Source organism: Octopus bimaculoides, chromosome 7 (assembly GCF_001194135.2).
Source record: "Octopus bimaculoides isolate UCB-OBI-ISO-001 chromosome 7, ASM119413v2, whole genome shotgun sequence".
NCBI classification, from domain to species: Eukaryota; Metazoa; Mollusca; class Cephalopoda; order Octopoda; family Octopodidae; genus Octopus; species Octopus bimaculoides.
The window spans coordinates 25,780,342-25,801,459 of NC_068987.1; the positions used below are offsets into that span (position 1 = coordinate 25,780,342).

Below are 21,118 nucleotides of genomic sequence, written 5' to 3' on the forward strand. Positions count from 1 at the left end.
TATATATATATATATGTGTATATATATTACATAGGATTCTTTTGAAAGCCGTGTGGTATGTCATGCTACTTTCCCCAGAAAATCACAGGCTTCTACTCCAACACCCTACACAGCTGATTTTCTTTCACATTCTAATTCTTCCACACTAACAAGTCAGTCACATCGACTTCAATTTCGTATTCGGTTGTTTTCATTAAATACACAAAAAGAACTTACGAATCTACTCTATATTTAATGTGATATCACGAAATTCATCCTTTTTCTCTACTTAATTCTGCAAATCTAAAAGAGGATATGTGTGTGTAGGCGTCATATATGTATATATATATGTGTGTGTGTGTGTGTGTGTGTAGGTGTCTATATGTGTGTCTATATATATGCGTCTGTGTCTATATACATGCGCCTTTATATGCGTCTGTATATATATGTATGTATATGTCTGTGTGTCTATATATATAATATATGCATCCGTTTGTGGACTCTAAATCTTCTTTAACAATTCGTATTAATGACTTTTATACCTCTCAATTCTACCTCAGTTCATTTAATTGTATTTATATGTCGTTACTTTTCATAAAAAAGCCTTTATTTTTTTTTTATATCCAATGTGCATTTTCTCTTTTTTCTTTTTACTTTTCCCCTATTTATACCACGTGTAGTCTCTTTTCTCTTTGAAACCTATTTCTATTATATATATATATATATATATATATACATATACATACATACATGTACACACACACACACGTGTGTGTGCGTCTATGCGTGTGTGTATGCATATATATGCGAGTGTATGCATACGTACAAATTGATAAATGCAGCTGTTGAGATGCCACCGATAATGCCTTCCATAAGCACACGTTCTCAGAACTAGGGAAATGCAATGGTGTGCTTTACACACGTTTTCCGGTGACATGAAATCAAAGAGATGAAATTCAATTTTAAACCGTAATTCAGTCATGAATTAAGTCGTTTTGTTCTGATCTCTTTCGGCGGGATCTATGTAAAGTATTCCAGTCGTTTTGTCAAAGGTAATACATACATACATATACCTTTTTACTATAATGCAAGTTGGCGTGCTTGTTTAATCGTTAGCACTCTAGACAAAATACTTAGCGCCATTTCTTCCAGCTTGATGTCTTAAGTTCAAATTCGGCCGAAGTCGATTTTGCTTTTTACCCTTTCGGGTCGATGAAATTAATTACTTATTGAGCGCTGGGGTTGATGTAATTGACTTAACCCTCTTCTAAAATTGCTAGACTTTTGTCAAAATTAAACGAACTCTAGTGAAAGCCGCCGAGTATGTAACAAATACTCCTTCGCTTATTGTGATCGCTTGGCAACACTGTGACACTGTCACTAGTAAAACCAATTGTCCTAAATATCGTTCATACAGTTTTGAAGCATAAGACATTAGTTCTAGACTTAGGAAGTAACGTCCTCTAGATAGCAGAAAATGTGGATCTTTTCAATCTCAGTCACAGTGACTGAGATTGAAAAGATCCGAAAATGTCATGGAAGCTCTATAACGGACGCTGAATGTGTAGACAGGTCGTAATTTTTCTTAGAAACGATATAAATTGAATTGGAATTGAATATAAGATTGTATTATCAGTGAGCAGAAATAGGAAATATGATGCGCCAAAGTCCAAAACATTTATCATATAAGACCCCTTTATCTTTGATAAGTCTCTAAACAAAATTGATGCTGATTTTAAATTATTTTAAAACTTATTCAACACTATGGTGAAGAGAAAGGAATTATACGGATGAGAACTTTATTTTGTCTAATAGAAAAAAGGCGGCGGGCTGGCAGAATCGTTAGGACATCGGACGAAATGCTTAGTGGAACTTCACCTGTCTTTACGCTCTGAGTTCAAATTCCGCCGAGGTCAACTTTGCCTTTTAACCTTCTGAATTGATAAAATAAGTAACAGTTGAGCAATGGAATCGATGCAATGGAATCGATGCAATCGACTTACCCCTACCCCGAACATACTGGCCTTGTGCCAAAATTGGAAACCATTAATAAAGGGAGAGAGAGAGGTGCAAAAAGTTTTGACTGATAATTGTGTAGGGTTTGGTAATATGTCAATTTGAATACGTCAATTTGAATACCATTGAGTTAAACAACTCTAGTGATCCTAACAATAAAAGGCACAATATCTAACTTGGAACCGAAAAACTGTATTTTAGTGCCAAAATATCGTTGTGTATATGCTTGCGTAGACACATGCACAGAGACAATGTTTAATCTTGTATATAGCTGGTACCTTCCTCTATTCTTGCTCGTGGGAATTTCATATGCACATTTCTTCATCACATTTCGTCAGCCTGTGAAACTTCGAGTTGCAGCTCAAATGTTATCAGCTGAATACTAAAAATATTAAGTATTTTTCCTTCCGTTTACGAAACGAATCATATATAAGCAGATGTATTATATAGTAATTATATAATTTATGCAATTAACTAGCTGTTTAGTTTCCTTTTTACTAATTGCTAAATGGCAAACATGGTCCTATATCACGAGAGACTGAGTAATCTACATCTCAGATTAATCTTCTTGTCACACTATTTCCTTTTTACCAGAAAGAATTCTCAAACCATGAGACATTATACTGATACTTGGTTTTTCGTTTCTGTCACATTATTATTGCCAGAAGTGGAGGCGCAATGGCCCAGTGGTTAGGGCAGCGGACTCGCGGTCATAGGATCGCGGTTTCGATTCCCAGATCGGGCGTTGTGAGTGTTTATTGAGCGAAAACACCTAAAGCTCCACGAGGCTCCGGCAGAGGATGGTGGCGAACCCTGCTGTACTCTTCCACCACAACTTTCTCTCACTCTTTCATCCTGTTTCTGTTGTACCTGTAATTCAAAGGGTCAGCCTTGTCACACTGTGTCACGCTGAATATCCCCGAGAACTACGTTAAGGGTACACGTGTCTGTGGAGTGCTCAGCCACTTGCGCGTTAATTTGACGAGCAGGCTGTTCCATTGATCGGATCAATTGGAACCCTCGACGTCGTAAGCGACGGAATGCCAACAACAACAACAAACTATTGGCAGAATAGTTAGAACGGCGAACAAAATGCATTGCAGTATTTATCTCTGTTCCGAGTTCAAATTCCTACCGAATTGAACTTTCTCATATCTTTCATCTCACTACAATCTGTAAATAAAGTACCAGTGAAGTCCTGGAGTCGATGGTACCGACCTTAAATTAACAGAAAATTGAACTGGCAGAATCGTCAGCGCGTCGGACAAAAACGCTTAGCGCCATATCTTCCGGCTCTTTACGTTCTGAGTTCAATTACCGCAGAGGTCAACTTTGCATTTCTTTCTTACGACGTCGATAAATTGTTGTACCGGTCAAATACTAGGGTCGATGTCATCGACAAGCCCCCTACCCCGAATACTTCAAGCCATATATATGCCTATAGTAGAAATAATAATAATTATTATTTTTATTATTATTATTGTTGATAGTATTAGTAGTAGTAGTAAGAAGAGGAAGAAGCTGATAGATTGGATTGACTGGTAAACGAAGTGCCTTGCGGTATTTAGTTCAATTCGTACCGAGACTGAATTTGCTTTTCTTCTTCACTTGATAAAATTGAGTACAACTTAAGTTCTGGGGTCAGTGTAATCGACTTATCTCGACCTTAACAAACGTGTGTGGTTTGGTGCCTAAATTATCACTGTTATTATTAATACGTTTTAGATGTTATCTTATCTGGTCGAGTTTTTTTTAGAACGATAACTAAACTGACTTCCTGTTTCCATCAAAATCAATAAAAGTAAGATACGGACGCGTCGTCCTCATAGTCACTATCATTGCCATCGTCTTCATCATTGTCAGTATCCTCACCAATATCGTTGCCCTTCATCATTATTATCATGTTTATCATGCGATGTTTATCGAAGTATTAAATATTTTAATGTTTGTACCATACCATTACATTTATAACTATTATTGAGTAAACTGGCGAGAGGGAACCTCTACGTGATCATTCGACCTTCTAGTAATATCAGCCAGTTCTCTCTCTCAAATTACGCCCTAACGTCTTAAAAAATAAAAGGAAAGGGCAAACGTATTATAGTCCTATGCCTTCAAAAAAAAAAGTGGGGGCGGGAGAAAGGGTTTTCGCTTTTGCTCATAGGCCTGTTCGATTCAGCTGTCTTGGGGCTGTACTACAACAGCAAATTGATTTATTATTGTTTGTTCAAGAGACAGTGGAAGCGCAATGGCCCAGTGGTTAGGGCAGCGGACTCGCGGTCGTAGGATCGCGGTTTCGATTCCCAGATCGGGCGTTGTGAGTGTTTACTGAGCGAAAACACCTAAAGCTCCACAAGGCTCCGGCAGGGAATGGTTGCGAACCCTGCTGTACACTTTCACCACAACTTTCTCTCACTCTTTCTTCTTGTTTCTGTTGTACCTGTATTTCAAAGGACCAGCCTTGTCACACTCTGTGTCACGCTGAATCTCCCCGAGAACTACGTTAATTTCACGAGCAGGCTGCTCCGTTGATCGGATCAACTGGAGCCCTCGTCGTCGTAACCGACGGAGTGCCAACACATTCAAGAGACATGCACTTTAGAATATGAGTGGTGTTGGCAATGGGGCGAGTTCTGAGTTGGGATTCCGCCGAGGTCGACTTTGCCTTTCATCTTTTCAGGGTCGATAAAATAAGTACCAGCTGAGCACTGGAGTTGATATATTCAGCTTATCCCCTCCCCCACTTTGCTGGCCTTGTGTCAAAATTTCAAGCCAGTGTGAGTGGTGTTGGCTGAGTTTAGATTTTCTGTGTCAGTCAAACAATATGGAATAGAGAGTAGGGAAAATTACTTTTGGGCGCTCTCTGCATGGAACCCAAAGTTTCAATATTGGTGTTAACATACGTAATGTAATGAATGGACCAGTAAATCGTAACTTTTAGTTACGATTTACTAGTTCATTACATTACATCCATGGTGCGAAAGAATCATTATTTTGCTTGTCTATTCTGGCTAAGAAAAGCAAAGTGGGGCAGCTCTGAAATTTTAATTAAAGATAAAAATAGAGTATGAGCAATGCCCTAGGAAGTAATATACCGTTTAAATTATGCAAATTGTATATACGGATTCGGAGCCTAATTTATACTTGTGGGAGACAGAGTGGAAATTTTGATGTTCAAGTATTAAGTTGTGTTATATATTAATAGGCGTGTCTGATTGGTAAGATGTTTACTTCCTAATCACGTTTCCGGGTTCAGTCCCACTGTATGGCATCTTGGGCAAGTATCTCCTAGTATGGACCTTAGCCGCTCAAAATCTTGTGAGTGGAACTGGTGGACAGAAACTGAAAGGAATCCGTTGTGTGTGTGTGTGTGTCTTACAACCGTCTGACGTTTGTAGGGGGGGGGGACTCTACAAAAGAGAACGATAAAATAAGTATCTGGCTTTAAAATTTGTACTGGGGTCGATACGTTCGACTAAAACCCTTTAAGGCATTACCCCACAGAATGGCCCGTGTGTCCAGTGACTGAAACAACTAATGGGTTAATATAATGGGAATTATAACGTACTACAATATCTTTATAATGTTGAGAGTGGTTTTTTAACAAATATTCTAAGTAAACAACCAACCTAAATAAAGTTGGGATTCCATTGTGTTACGAAATTTTCATCGTTAAACTGTTTTCTGGTGTCGGTCATGTCTTGCGTACATGTATGCTCCAGACAGTTACATATACACGGGTTTTCTCGTGTTTAAGACGATGCTTGCCAAACCAAACGCGACACGCTACAAGTAACATCGCGTGATTACAAATAATCTCTCAATGCAGTGGTTGACAGGTTTGTTTCACTAAATAAGTAGTTTAGTTATTGGCTCATCCACTTTATGTGTGTGTAAGGAAGGGGAACATATAAAAATTGCTTCATTTCTTTTTTATGTAAATGAAAAACAAAAAAATCTTTTTGGTGATTTAGTGCTGATCAATGAGGTACTGTCAAACGATTGACACTATCTTTAAAACAATTATGATCATCGATATTATCATGGAAGGAGAGAGAAAGTATTTGCAAAGTTCATTACACGTTCACTGGTCATCGATTTTGTGAGTTCCATCATTTTCCCCATTCAAATACATTTCTTCTTCTCTCTCTGTGTGCACTAAGTAACGTGTAGCCTGTATTTCTTTTTCTTAACAGGCCCATACTTAGGAGGATCTAGTGCAAAGTTGACGTGACCTAAATGACATAACATGGTTATATGGTTTAATCATCACAGAATGACGGGAGAGGGGCACTGCCAACGACCATTGCTGGCCTTCCCAGATATGTTTGATGTACAGATTAAACCAGCTGTTCTCAACCATTGTTTGCTTTTTGATTCCTATTTTATTCAAATGGACCCTCGTAGACAGACATTCGATGTTTAAAAGCCTTATATTTTTATAATTAAATATTATTAGGAACTGCGTAAAGAAAATTTTAATAATTTGTGTAGTGTGCAAGAATAACCAATTTCTGACACAAATTTTAACAGCAAAATCTTATATGGAGCCCCAAGGGTCATATGGACCCCGGTTGAGAATCACAGGCCTAGAACATTTGAAGTCAATTACTACAGGGAAAAACCTATGCGATTTCAGCGGGTTAACCCTGCCGTGCAGAGAGAAATGTTGACAGTGATTAGTGAAAGGGTTACAGAAGGGGAGACGGTATTGTAATGATAGGAGGAGGGATGTCGGGTGGCTTGGGTGGATATTAGCGTGCAACTAATGCTCAGGAATATAGACCGATAGAGTAGCAATAGAAAAGCCAGGAGGTGGGAGATTACGTCTGTGGGCTAGAGGTTGTAGTGCAGTGGTTCCCAAAGTGGGTGATACTTTCCCTCCTCTCTGGGGGCGGTGGAAAGATCCAGGGATGGAGGAGGCGCTGAAGAAAAGTGGGGTGATAATGGGGTGGTCAAAAGTAGGTGATGGATGTAAAAACGACATAATAATGGGTTAAGTTAAGTTTTATTTGTGAAATAGAGCTGTTTTGAATTTGCTGCGGAAAATGGGCTACGTATGTGGTGGTGAATGGGGGAGGCGCTAGAAATATGGCTCGGGTGCCCATATGGCTCGGGTGAAAAAGTTTGGAGCCACTGTTGTGTGATGGCAAGTATTTCTGTTAAGAAGTCGGGTAGCCTTAATTTGTTGGAGGCTTTTTTTTTTTACAAAGTCTAAGATATCCGTATGTAGAGAACTGGCACTGTCTCAGTTTTGTGAACAGTATTGTCTTGTGGAATTCACTTGAGTTTTATAAAGGTTCAACAACTTTTGGGGGTGATATATCGAAGAACAATGATCTCCTTCAGGTTATCTTACTGATGTAAAATCTGTTTCGGTAAGATAATCTTTTATGCGAATGAAGGCATGTGGCCTAATGGTTAGGATGTTGGTCTCGTGATCATAAGATGGTACTTTCAAGTTTTGATTTGGTGCGTTGTGTCTTTGAGCAAAGCACTTTAGTTCACGTTGCTCCAATCTTCTCAGCTGAAATTGAGTACCAGCCTATTACTGGCTTAGTTCTCTATTCTTATCAGCTGTCGCACCCATCAATGTTCCGTTGTGTCAACAGTGAGAAGATAAGAGGTCTACGTCTGCCCGCGACTACACAGGCAGCTAAAACAAGTGAACGTATGGTCCTTGCTACTAAATCATACTCGCTTGCGAGTGACAGCCATACATGTATGCCGAGATAACCCAAAAGATACGTCCGGCAACACAACTATCTCGCAGTGAAATAAACTACATTAAAAAGTCTTTGTTCACTGACGCTTTCCCGAGAGAATGCTGTTCAAATGCTTTTGAAATTGCCTGAACTGTATATAATCCGCGCGGTTATGAAACTGTGTTTTGAGTTAGCAATTTTCCCATAGCTATTCTCAGGAAAATATCAAATGGCCCTTAACAGAAATAACATTGTGGGCAACATTATTCATCAAGTGTCTTAGAAAACTATTAAAATTCCTTATGTCTTTAAAATTCGTTGTACCGTGACAACTGAAAATAGAAGAAAATACTGGATTTTAATCAAGTTGGGTGCGGTGAGAGGGTACAAAAAGGAGAAAATTATTTTAATAGGCTTATGAAATTAACCCGCACTCGTGCACCCCCCCCCCACTTCCTACAGATATGAAGACGAAAATGGAAGTGTATACTGTGGATGCGCATAGCAGATTAAACAAACTCGTCCATACAAACATCGCGTCGTTACACACACGTGTGTGTCTGTGTGTGTTGTATGCTTGGGTCCTCAACCTCTGATGGAGTTGTAGAGATGCCCTATTTACACATGGACATATACAAATGTGTGGGTGTGAACTAAACTTACCACCCAAGAAAAGAACATATTAGATAATGAATGGACTCCTGGATGCACCGTTTCTGGGGGAAAGGTATAGGATGGTCACGGTTGGAATGCTGATGATCATATGTAGTCTCAATCAAAGCTGACCTTAGACTAAACAATTTGGTGCTTTTTAGTTACCCCATTAAAAAATTGGGTTATCTCCCCGAACTAAAATTGTTTAACCCTCAATAAAACAAAACCAAAAATTTATAAATTAATAAACATGAAAAGTGAAAAGATTAAAAATCTTATTGAATCTAATAATAATTTTATTAAAAAGGCGGCGAGCTGGGCGAAATACTTAGCGGTATTTCGTCTGCCGCTACATTTTTGAGTTCAAATTCCGCCGAGGTCGACTTTGCCTTTCATCCTCTTGAGGTTGATAAATTAAGTACCAATTGCGTACTGGGTCGATCTAATCGACTGGCCCCTCTCTCCAAAAATTTCGAGGCTTGTGCCTAAAGTAAAAAAGAATATTTTTCTAACAAATCGTACAAAACTGAAAAAAATTAATAAGCATGAAAACTGAAAAAAATTAAACATCTTATTGAATGTAATAACATTTTTGTAACAAATCATATCATGCTTACTGAGGAGGCCAAAAGTCGACATTGCGTTGAAGTACTGAATCAAAAGGATATAACGCTTTCAATCCAATCTTTTGTCGCCACATAAACTCAACATTTTAGTGGGGAGATAGCCCAATCTTTTAATGGGGGTGAGATAACCAAAAAGTACCATGCATGCTATTCGATGATCTACCGACTGCCTCCATATGACTGAGAAAGCAAAAAATGGTTACATCTATAATTACTAGTCTATAATTACTAGTCTGATTGAATCGGCATCACCAATATTTAAGCAGCAACTATGACAATTCTCATATATGACTGACCTCATGCTCGTCCTTTTAGCTAAGTCTGTCACGAGTCCAAAGGCCAACAGGTAGGTCAGAGCTTATCGTGAGTGGTTTGAAATATTATATATTGCAGTATAATTTTCATTTTATATGACTAGACATGTTAAGAGCATGAGTAGTTGTAGTAGTAGTAGTAGTAGTAGTAGTAGTAGTAGTAGTAGTAGTAGTAGTAGTATTTCCGAACGGATGTCAATTTCCAGCATCTACTGGTGGTACTAATTTCTAGCTGAGTGGACGGAAGCAGCGTGAAATGAAGTACTTTGCTAAAGAATGCAACACACTATCCTGTCGGAGAATCGAATCCTCGACATACCGATCGCGAACCCAACGCCCAAACAGCTAGGCCACGCGCCTTCGTATAGATAAGACCAGACGTAAAATGACTATCTATTTATCTTTCATATCTGTCTGTCTATCAATCTATCTATCATCTCTTTCTATTCATATCCGCTCTTTTCTGTCTCTTCTTTTAAAGGACTGCAGTGAACAGTCCAGCTGATCGTGTGTTGCGTCTTCTGAGGTAATTAATAACAAGCCACAGAAGCGAACGGTTCAATTCTAAACAATACACTGGTCTTCATAGTGTAAAATGTGTTTATTACTCAACCTCTGCTTGCCTCCCAAAGGGGAACGAGGTTAGTAGTTTATGTCTAATTTACATGCCAAAAAAATATATAAAGAAAGAAAAAATTAAGAACTTTTTTTATAAGCTTTTTTATATCACTCTACACTTGTGAGACCGTCTCTCAGTTTTTCGTATAAAACCGCTTGTTTTAAAATATCCAGTAAATTAAAGCTGCCATCTATATTTTTTTAATGCAAGCACCATTGCTAAATTTTTCCAAATACCTGCACACTTTATTACTATCAAATCATTTCTAACATAGACACAGAGCCAGATGTTTGGGGGAAATGGTCACAATCGATTATATCGACCCTGGAAAGATAAAAGGCAAAGATGACCTCGGCTAGATTTGAACTCAGAATGTAGAGAGCCGAAATAACATAACACAAGGCATTTTGTTCGACGCTATAACGATCCTGCTAGTCCATCGCCCTTTGAATGGTCAAAATTAATAACGAGGAGCTTCTATGCGATCTCTCGACCTGCAAGAAATAGCAGACAATTCTTCCTCAAGCCACAACCTACCATCTTAAAAGGCTACCACATTGGGTAATGTCCTAAGATATCCTAGACAATCCTGAAGGCAAGATAATGTGTTAACGGCTGGAATGTATTTTATCATTTGTCATCTCTTGCCTAAAAGCAATCTATTCATGAAGAATAACATTACAAAAGCCGTCCAAAGCCTAGATCTAAAAGTTATAGAAACCTAATCTTTGTATTTACTGAGTAAATACGGTCAGCAAATTATTTTAATGAAGTAAAAGAAAAGCGCAGATTAGCTGTTTATTTAAAAGTTAGTTTCGTAGTTCTGCGTCCGATTCTCCTGCGCATCTTGAGCAATGCCTTGTGAATGAAATTAGGTTGACTGAAACAGCGGAAACTCATCGAACAACTCTGCGTTTGCGTGTGTGCGTATTTAGCTATGTAAACCGGTACATTAAATTGAGTAGTTTAGCTTTCCGTCATTCTAATGATCAATGGTACGAAGATCAAACTGAAATAAAAACTGGAGTCGATATGATCGATAGAAGCTCATTGAAAGGCGTGATCCAATTTGCTCACAAGCCAATGGCTGAAATCGGTAATAGAATGAAAGGGAATAAAAAAAAAATGATAGAAAATCCCCCAATTTCTCGTGATGTCACTGATTTAATTAGCTTCTAAATTAGAAGCAAAAACTAAACCGTATCTAGTGTCTGTAGCGACCAATCCTTTCTACGCAATGACTTATATAAAACGCCCTAAACATCCGAGATTTGTCTGATGCCGTCTTCGGTTGATTTTAACCATGTCTGATGTCAAAAGCAACCTACGTATTTATTAAATTCTGACGTATGCATGAAGGACATATTTTAGGGAAAAGCGCAATCATTAAATCAGTTTTTGGTGTCAGTGCTTATTTTATTTTATCGTTCCCACATTCCCGAAACGATGGAAGACAATTGACATTGTCGTATATAAAATAAGCACAGTACGTTTTGAGTTCAAATCATGCTTGACATTCTGCGCTACCGTCTTTTCTATGACGAATGCACCGGATGATGCAGACCATGGGTTGTAGAAACACAAAAGTGGATCGAGCGCGACTGGAACGATTTCGATTTTGAATATGTTTGATCAGAATTGATCTGGGACTCTTCTGTCTCAACGAGTCCATCGAATGGCGGGAAATAACTAGTGCGCAGGGCTGCAGCGTGAGAGCTGATCTCCTTGATCCTACTAAGGGCCAAACAGCAATAACATTTTTGCCTCTGTCCCTTATAAAAGAAAATTTATCCGTATGCAATATGGCTTTATATATACGTATATATATAAAATTCTATTTCTTTCATATGTGTTCTCCTGTAACATCACCATTTGCGGGGTTAAACTATATTTATTAATTGGTGGGTCTGCAGGTCATTCGGGGCCTATGGGAGGAAAGGATGAAATTATCTTCATACCAGAGACCGGAGCCAGTTACTTGCAACAGTAGAATTTCACTAAAAGTGCAGATGGTGATGTTAAACCACCTGTGTAACAGCCTCTGCAACGAGCTTCCACATAGTTTCGGTCTATAAAATTTGCCCAAAGTATAACGCAATAAGAAGCGGACTTTTTAGCCGTACAGCAATGTCTGCACTCAGACCTGATCACTTCAAATTACTTAAACTGCCAAGATTAGGGTAGAAGGTTAATTATCTCTTGACTCTGATTGCGATAAAGGATTTTTATGTGATCTAATTACATCATTTTCAACACCTTTCTTAAATTTAGTGTTGTATATGTTTGTTTGTTTTTATCTAACCATTATTTTTCTTATTTTCGTTTTCTTTTTCGAAAAGTAAAACTATTGGTTAACTCACATTATATTACCCATTCCTCTTTCTTCTACTCACAATGCAGACTCTTTGTCGATTTATTGATTCTGCCCTCATGTTATAAATATCCTCTTCTGCTATAGGCACAAGGCCTGAAATTTTGGCGGAGGAGGTCAGCCGATCAGATCGACCCCAGTATGCAACTTGTACTTAATTATCGACCCCGAAAGGACAAGTCGACCTCGGGGGAATATGAACTCAGAACGTAATACCGCCAAGCATTTCGCCCGGCGTGCTAACGTTTCTGCCAGCTAGCCACCTTTCGCTAATGTTGAACTACGGGCGCAATAAGTGTGCTATCCCTTTTAACACACACACGCACACGCGCGCGCACACACACACACACACACACACACACACACACACACACACACACACACACACACACACACACACACACACACACACACACACACACACACATTACTCGTTTCGATTATTGGATGCTAGGGTTTAGTCAAACAGATCGATCCCACTACTTATTAAACCTGGTTCTTATTCGGTTGGTCTCTTTTGTCTAACTGCTAACTTACGAGAACGTGAACAAACCAACACCGGTTCTCAAGCGGTTGGGGGAAGAAACACACACCTCACACACATACATATATACCTACGACGAGTTTCTTTCAGTTTCCATTTATTAAATCCGTTCACAAGGCTTTGGTCGGCTTGATGTTATATTGCAAGACACTTGCCCAAGGAACCACTCAGAGGGATTGAAACAGAAACTGTGTTATTGGGAAGCAAGCTTCTTATCAGACAGTTATGCTTACATATAGAAGGATTTTCAAAGCCATAAATATTGTACGCGCTTAAAAACCCGCAAAGCCCCCTCTCAAAAGCTTTAAGGAAATAGAAAATTAAGAGTTGGACAATACAACGTCATCCAGTAAAAAAAAAAACAACAAAAAAAACAATGTCGTTTTAAAAACAGGGAATATATGTATTTTAGCTTAAGAACTCGGATCATAGATCACAAAAACCGAAAAAATAACAAAACAATAATAAATAAATGGCTACTTGAAATTCCAAACTACCACCTGCGCCTGATGAATAAGGGAAAGGCCAGTGGAAAAGCTGAATTTCTTTCACAACAAACATTTATATATGTTTTGTAGTATTGGATGGTGACGTGCAATCAGCTCTCGACGGATGTGCAAAGTGCGATTGCATTTAGCCAGATGTTCACACTTGTTCAGACGCATTCTTTTTTGATAGCTTTTGTGACAGACAATAGAACTTTAACCATTCTACAGTTAGCCACATGACTAAGAATTCTTTATCACCTTCAATCAATATTGGAAATCGCCGAAATATTAGATAACTTAAACCCTAATGTTTGCGATGTCAACGGATCTCAAAATTAGTCAATTAATTAAAAAAAAAAAACTATGCTCCATGTAATCGTTTATTTTAGGGACGAGACAGTCGTCAAAACGCAATCAGATTATAACCATCTTAAAATAAATATATGGACACCTTGGAGATTGTAACCCACTGATAGAAAAAAAATGCCGATATGGTCATGGTTGGAACGCCTTTCGAAATAGGTGTGCTACCAGTTTCCGCCGCAAAATAGAGACAACGGTATCTCATCGGAGAAATGAACACAGCGAGGTGGAGTAGCTACCGCTGCGAGTGTTGCAAGTAATTCACCGCGGCAAGGTCATCGTGGTCATTACCACGGGGCGCGGCTGAGATCCCCATTTATTCTGGGGTGTGTGGCACATCACCTCCTCCTCCATCATCCGCTGCTTTACTCCCTCATCTTTTTCGTTTTCTTTTCTTTTCTCTCTTCTTTCCTTCTTTTCTTTTTTCTTTGCATTTAAATGTTCTTATAAAATAAAAACGTTACAGTAATATGTACCCCGAATAAAATCAATTGAGAATATTGCCTGTGATGTATAAACAGCGAATCCAAAAACGCGGTCTTCGACACTTACAAGGCTTTGCCACATTGAAGTGGATCTGGTGTAGAGGGCTTTTTCTAAGAGTTGCCTTCTCAAGCACCATGTAAAAGTAAATCTTTCAGCAAGCACCGAAAAGTATGTCTGTGCATTTATGTAGCTGCTGTTGTTACTGATAATATTATTGTTACTGCTGTTGATATCAAACTCGAATCAACTGACAATTTGCCAAACATCCTATCTAAGTTATTTTATCATCCACAAGTTTTCCTTTCTGCCTTGTGTATATTTTTCTTTCGGTCTGTATCAAAAGTTAACTTCTTTCTCCTATACCCCTTCAATTTAGCCTCAAAACATTATTGGCCATGGGTTGAAAAAAAAAAGCAGCAACGAAGATGCGGCTGAGCTGATAATAAAAAAGAAATTAAATAAAAAATAAAGGAATGAATAGAAAATATCATTTTTAAATGCCAACAATTTCTTGGAAAAGTGGAGTTAAGGGAATCACTCCATTCGGCCAGAATTCCTTCCTGTATAACTGAATGGTAAAAACAGATGAGTGCTGTTACAGCTGCTGTTGCTACCACTACTTCCATTATCATCATTATTATCATCATCATCATCTCCGTGGTGGAGATGATGATGATGATAATAATCTGTCTGATTATGATGATGGCGATGATGATGAGTGCGTTATAAATAGCTCTATGAAACAGAAATAAATGGAAATATTGAAATGTGACTAGTTTGAAAATATAATAGTTTGTTTCGTTTTGTGTAATTGCAGACATTAATTGCGCGTAATGAAGTAGTAGTTTCCGTATTTCTGTGATTAAACTTGTTCGTTTTCTATGCCTCAAAGTTACAAAACATTTCTGTTGATGTAGTACAAGTAAGTTCTCAGAGACCAGTCAATATCGAAGGGACCTATCAAGCAAAGACGATCCTATCGTGATCATCCTGTCCTTTTCATACCTTTAATATGTTCATCCGGAAAGTTCGTGCCGATTTTTAAAGGAAAGAAAAAGGTCAATAAATACTTGCCATTACATGTTTAATCGACCAAATATGAACCATTTTGTTGCACAATGCGTCTCCATCATTCCTTGAACTTGAAAATACCCTCTTCCCAGAATTGAGGTGGTTTCATGGCAAATAAGTCTAAAGGTGAGCTACTATAAATCGGCACGAACTTTCCGGACAACCCAATACATTATTAGAAGTGTCTTTTTTTTTGTTTTTATTTTATTTTTTAAGACTCTAGTGTGTAATTTGAAAGAGATTTGGTTGATATTTCTAACAAGTCTATTTCCTTTATTGTTTCGATATCATATTCGTATACATAACTCTGTCAGTCCTGATTGGGCAGATCTACGCCCTACATAGTTTGATCAAACGACGAAGTATCATCCATACAAGTATTGTCCAAAATGTGCCTTCATGACTCGAAGCGACTTTTCCGCCTGCTAGAATTAAAATTAGCAGCCTAATCTTCATCATTCTACTGTCATTAAAAATAAATAAGGCATAGTAGATAATTCAGCAGTGAATGAATTATACAAAAAGCTAAAAACAGAATATTTCTTTGTCATTTTACTATGAGAGTTCAAATAATACCAGCATAGATGGAATAAGTTCCTGGAGAAATACTTAGGATCGATATAACTAACGGTCTTTTTCCTAATATATGTGCCCTTGGGCTTGTGTTAGAAACCACATTTATTCCCGTAGTCGTCACCATTATCACCGTCGTGCAGCTGACAACTGGAATGTTAATTGCTTTCATCAAAACCTCAGGGTCTTCAAATTGAAAGATAAGACAAAAAGACGTGTAGTTGGTGCAGATTTACTTTTTCAACTTAAGGTTCCTCTTCGCGCGCGTGCGTGTGTGTGTGTGTGTGTGTGTGAGAGGAGGAACATACTGGGAGTAAATACCCAATGTAGTAAAGCTGTAGGCACGAATTAAGTAAATTGACTAGAAGAAGTCTTATCATTTGTGACGATATTATTATGATAGGTGGGGGTGGAAGTGAATTGTAAATGTGTGTGAACATATATTGCAAACCTCTAATAATTTACTCAACAACACAAATTTATATGGTTTTAGATAGAGAATACAACCCAATTAAAATTTAAGCAAATTTATTACACTGACAAATGAACCAATAGGAGTTTGTCATCCCACCATCACCACCATGCATTGAAAGAGAATTCACTCCAACATATTTTTGCAAAAAAAAAAAAAATAATGATAGTAAGTAAATAAATAAAACAGCCATGCTAACGAACCTTAATATCTCAAATAGGTATACGAACATACAAGATAGCTAGATAATCATGTTTCAAACATATACTGGAGTGAAATATTATACGAGTTCTTAAGAGATCTTAGAAACTCATGAAGTAGGTAAGATTTTCACATTGGTAAACTCTGTTTACCAAAGGTACCATTAGTAAATTAGAGAGAAAAAAGAAGAATTCTATTAAATAATGCAATAAAGCTGTCAACGATGGCAGCTTGCATGAGGCAAAAATGATTAACATTCTGTAAAACAAATATTTTTCGCTGTCCACAAGGCAAATCATACAAACAACGACAGCCATGTGCTATCTGACCAGTACGCAAAAGAGGCAGATGCATTCCAATTTGTGAACTTGATAGAACAGATGTTCATATTGTTTAACTCTACACGGTATTAAGTTGTACATATTTACGAAGGCGTTCCAGCTTTGACCATCCCGTCTTTTACATATCTAGGACTACATTGTCCAAGATGTTATGTTTATACTTGAAAGAATAGGTCTTGATTTGAGAAATCTTTGGCTGCTATTTCTTGCAGGATGTGCAACCACGGAGAGAATCGGCCGTTGGCGCACCCGACCCCTAATATGTAAACATTATATCCGATGATAGATGTAAAGCCAACTGTTTGAAATTTAGCTCTTTGTAACCCGCCACCCCAAAATATCTATCTCGTACCTCGGGTTAACAGTTAGCCACTATTGTTTTATCCATTTAATTTATATAAGCTTCTCCAGCCAGCAAGAGAGCCTCTGTATCATAGATCGTTCTGCTAAAAACAACCACCGAATATCCATCAAAGCACACACGACAGAGGGGTTTCTTTTATTAAAAAAGATGTAATAGTACATTGGATAAATATAGTTCTCGATACACACGAGACAGGCGTGGCTGAAAAACATTTGATCAAAGGGGTTATATTTATCCCCACTTAAATGTGGATGTTCAATTAGAACAAACTATACTGCGGTAGTTACCACGAGAGAAACTCGCTTACTGGCTTTTTGCTGCAAAATGCACTTTGTTTATATCGCTAGTTGGAGATAAAACCCTGCTACTTCCAGCACCGAGACTACCAGAAGACGTGATTTCGACCTTGTTTGGTCTTGTCACTGATGGATACTAGACCTAGAGGCAGCAATGATTCATCTCCCCGCCAGCGATATATAAATTGACAGTACCAGAACAGACGCTACTGTCGCGATTAGCCAGTTTGTTAAATATATATATTAGTGACCCCAGTAAAGTTTGTTCTGATAGAACATCCACGCTTCAGTAGGGATAAACATTCTCGGAATTAATACCGCCTCTGTTGCTAATACATATTTGATCAAAGATCGGCTAGCTTGGGGTTGAACTGAGCCTCGCAACGACAGCAGCAAAACCTTATTGTTCTTGCCAAAAGAAAGTCGTATTCTGGGTTTCTCGGTCTTTGATCACAGGAAAATATAATTATAGTTAAAAAAAAATCTGGGATATTGTATTTGTAATTAGGAATTAGCAATAGTTTAAGCGTTCGTTAAATCTGAACACAAAGAAGTTAAAGAAATAATTTTATTTCTGGCATTTGTTTACTCTGTGTAAATGTCAGCCAGTCATACTTAATTGTAAATTTGTCTGGGAGAGGGGGAAAAAAAAAAACTAAGAATGGCTGCTGCATAGTAATGTGGGTGAACTCTAGCATGCTTCATGTAGTATACTAAGAAATTTAAATTAAAATCACACATTTTAGTGATGGGATTGCATTTTGTGATAAAGTGGATACAAGAGGAGGCCAGAAAAGACGCGCGAGTCAGGTGGGCCTGAGTGCTGAGGAGCAAATGCCCCTGTGGTAGCTGCAGAAAAATCGGAAGAGGAAACAATGAGGCTGGAACGTAATGGCAGGAGACTTAATACTAATCAGTCATATCTCTTATTTATTTATTTTTTTGTGCAATCTAAGAAGTTTGTGTAGTGGCAGCAATGTCCTGAATCTGAAATCTCCCCCACTAACGTTTGGTTATTATTTCTCTTAAAATGAAATATGTAGTTTAAATGTGACAGTTTGATGGAATCATATAGCGTTCATTTATTTTTAATTTCACTTATACTATATCAGAAATAACAGCGGACGATAAATTCAGGCTTTCACTTTCAGACTATTTTATCTGTTAATTCCTACAACAACCCCGACCCCACCTATGCGCAGGCATATCATATATCTACAAATCAATCCATTAATCCTTTCGTTAGTCAATCTCTTAGTACTTAAGATTTTGCTATAGGAAATTGCTACTCCTTTCGCCGACTTTCTTGGAGGATTTTAACAATTTAGTTCGCTTTTATTCGGTCTATATTTCCATAGTAATAATCAGAAAACCATTAGATTAATTAAACGGTTTTAATCCCGGAATTTAATGGATTAACTTGGCCTTTCACTGAGTCTTGCAGAGTCAATAAAATAAATTAGAGTCAAATACAGGCTTTGATTTATCTTCATAATTGTGTCGGTTCTTGTAGCAGAGTTAGAATTTATAATTAACAGCATTTCGTCCGCTTTCACGTTCTGAGTTCAAATTCTGTCAAGGTTGACTTTGCCTTTCATTTTTTTTCTGGGTCAATGAAATAAGTACCAATCGAGCACTTTGGGCGATGTAATCGACTAGCCCCCACTCCGAAAATTTCAGTCCTTATTTCTTTAGTAGAGAGGATTATTATAAAGGCGGCAAGTTGGCAGAATAATTTGTATGCCGAACAACATGCTTAGCGGCATATCGTCTGCCGTTACGTTCTGAGTTCAAACACCGCCAAGGTCGACTTCATCTTCACTATATACTTTAAATAGACTCAATATATTCTGAGTTTAAATTTCGCTGTGCAGTTTAGAGATTAAATTCGAAATGTATACTGGGATTCGTTAATCAACTTTACCTCTCTCTCCCTTACAGTTTACTTTCTCTTGTTCCCGAAATACGCACGTAAACAATTCACTAACTCGTATTGAACGATTTAGGCCATCTTGTGTACCTTTACCTCATGGACTACAATAGCATTAACACAAATGACATGGTCAATGTATTCGATTTAAAAGTGAGAGTAACTATGAAATCAGGGGATGTGGAACTGTGCAAAACCACGTTGTGGGATTGTTGTTCAAGTCCTCCGTTTTAATATTGACAGAAATACATTATCCAATTAAATAACATCCTATGAAAAGAGAGTATCGAGCAAGCTTACATTTTTGTGTTTTATTTTTGTTCTAACATGCATTTACATGGTTTTATATATATATATATATATATATAACCGCACGTGGATTGTTGGCAATTTTACCTTCTTTCTCTTTGGACTTTCCTCTTTCCGACGAAGAGCTATGTTCGAAACGTTTACAACTCACACCTTTCACCGAGCGTCAAATTACTATATAGCTTGTGCACGTCCTCACGTTCGCTTTTTTCTTTTTCTCAGTTTTTAATTTTGTTCTTTGGATTGGCTATGCGTGCGCGCGCATACATACATACATACATATATATATGCATGCGCACGCGTGCATATATACAAATACGTATGCATGTATATATGCATATGTGTTTGCATGTTTTGATTTTCACTTTAGATATAGAATGACATGAGAGCGAGAAATATCGTCAACTTGTATGGTATTTCTACAAATTTAACGAGGTGAAGCGAGAGAAATGCATTATCCGCCATCTTGCGTGCGCTGAATTCAAACGTTTTCTATACCTCTATAACATAGATAACCATTTTCCCGCCCTTATACACCTATGTGATCGGCTGCTCTGCCTGACATGCTTATAAAGACCCCATTTTTACTTTCGTTTAAAAGATATTTGGGAATATTGCTTTTCAAGCCGGCTTTTTTCTTGAAAGTGCTAACGTGGATGTTATTTTAAAGATAGCCATATAATCGTGCTATCTTAAGAGATAACGTCCCTGTAACATTTCCTCTTAAACCGGACTAAATAAAATAAAATTAAAAAAACTGTTAATAAAGAGAAAAAAAATGCCTTTCATTGCCAACTTCCATCAAGCAGTTTCCTATGAATGCTATGCACAAACATATATATACATACATACATGTGTGTGTGTGTGTGTGTGTGTGTACACAAATAAGTATGTACATACATTATAAGAGGTTGAAGTTTCGCCAAAGAAGCTTATCAAACAATTTGTTTGATAAGCTTCTTCGAAGTCACAGTCAAGTTGCCTTTATAGAATAAATAAATATTGTATTCTGCATCGTGTGTTCAGTCCTTTCTTTAATTAATGTCTGTTGTTTTTAGATATTTAGAGCACATCATTATTATTATAATACATATGTAAATATTATACATACACAAGAACGAATGCGTACGCGCATGTTACACATACACTCGTGTGCGTATGTAACATTTGGGTGCTCAGGCACACGCACATATGTGTGTGTATATATGCGAAACGATAACGTACCGACTGTACTTGTCATATCTCGTGGCATATTCTTTTTCTCAACCAGTAATCATATATGATTGCCCGTTCCACTTTAAAGAAACACAAATACTTTACACAGATGCACGTATCTTATCTCCAAATGAAGTCGGAGATTTATATATTTTCTAAGCTTTTTTTACAGGCGTCCAAA

At 37.7% G+C, this 21,118-nt stretch overlaps 1 protein-coding gene across 11 annotated transcripts in view; it reads left to right on the top strand.

Moving 5' to 3' along the window:
* Positions 1 to 21,118, top strand: part of LOC106874846 (uncharacterized) — a 719,848-nt gene that overhangs the window by 625,280 nt on the left and 73,450 nt on the right. Inside the window, exon 1 of one of the 11 annotated variants that reach the window (XM_014922733.2) lies at positions 9,875 to 9,935. The exons of the other annotated variants lie outside the window; for them this stretch is intronic. Within the exon in view, the coding sequence (XP_014778219.1) occupies positions 9,890 to 9,935 (46 nt within the window). The 5' untranslated portion in view covers positions 9,875 to 9,889. Of the gene's footprint in view, positions 1 to 9,874; positions 9,936 to 21,118 lie in introns of those variants that run through there. 11 annotated transcript variants of the gene reach the window in all.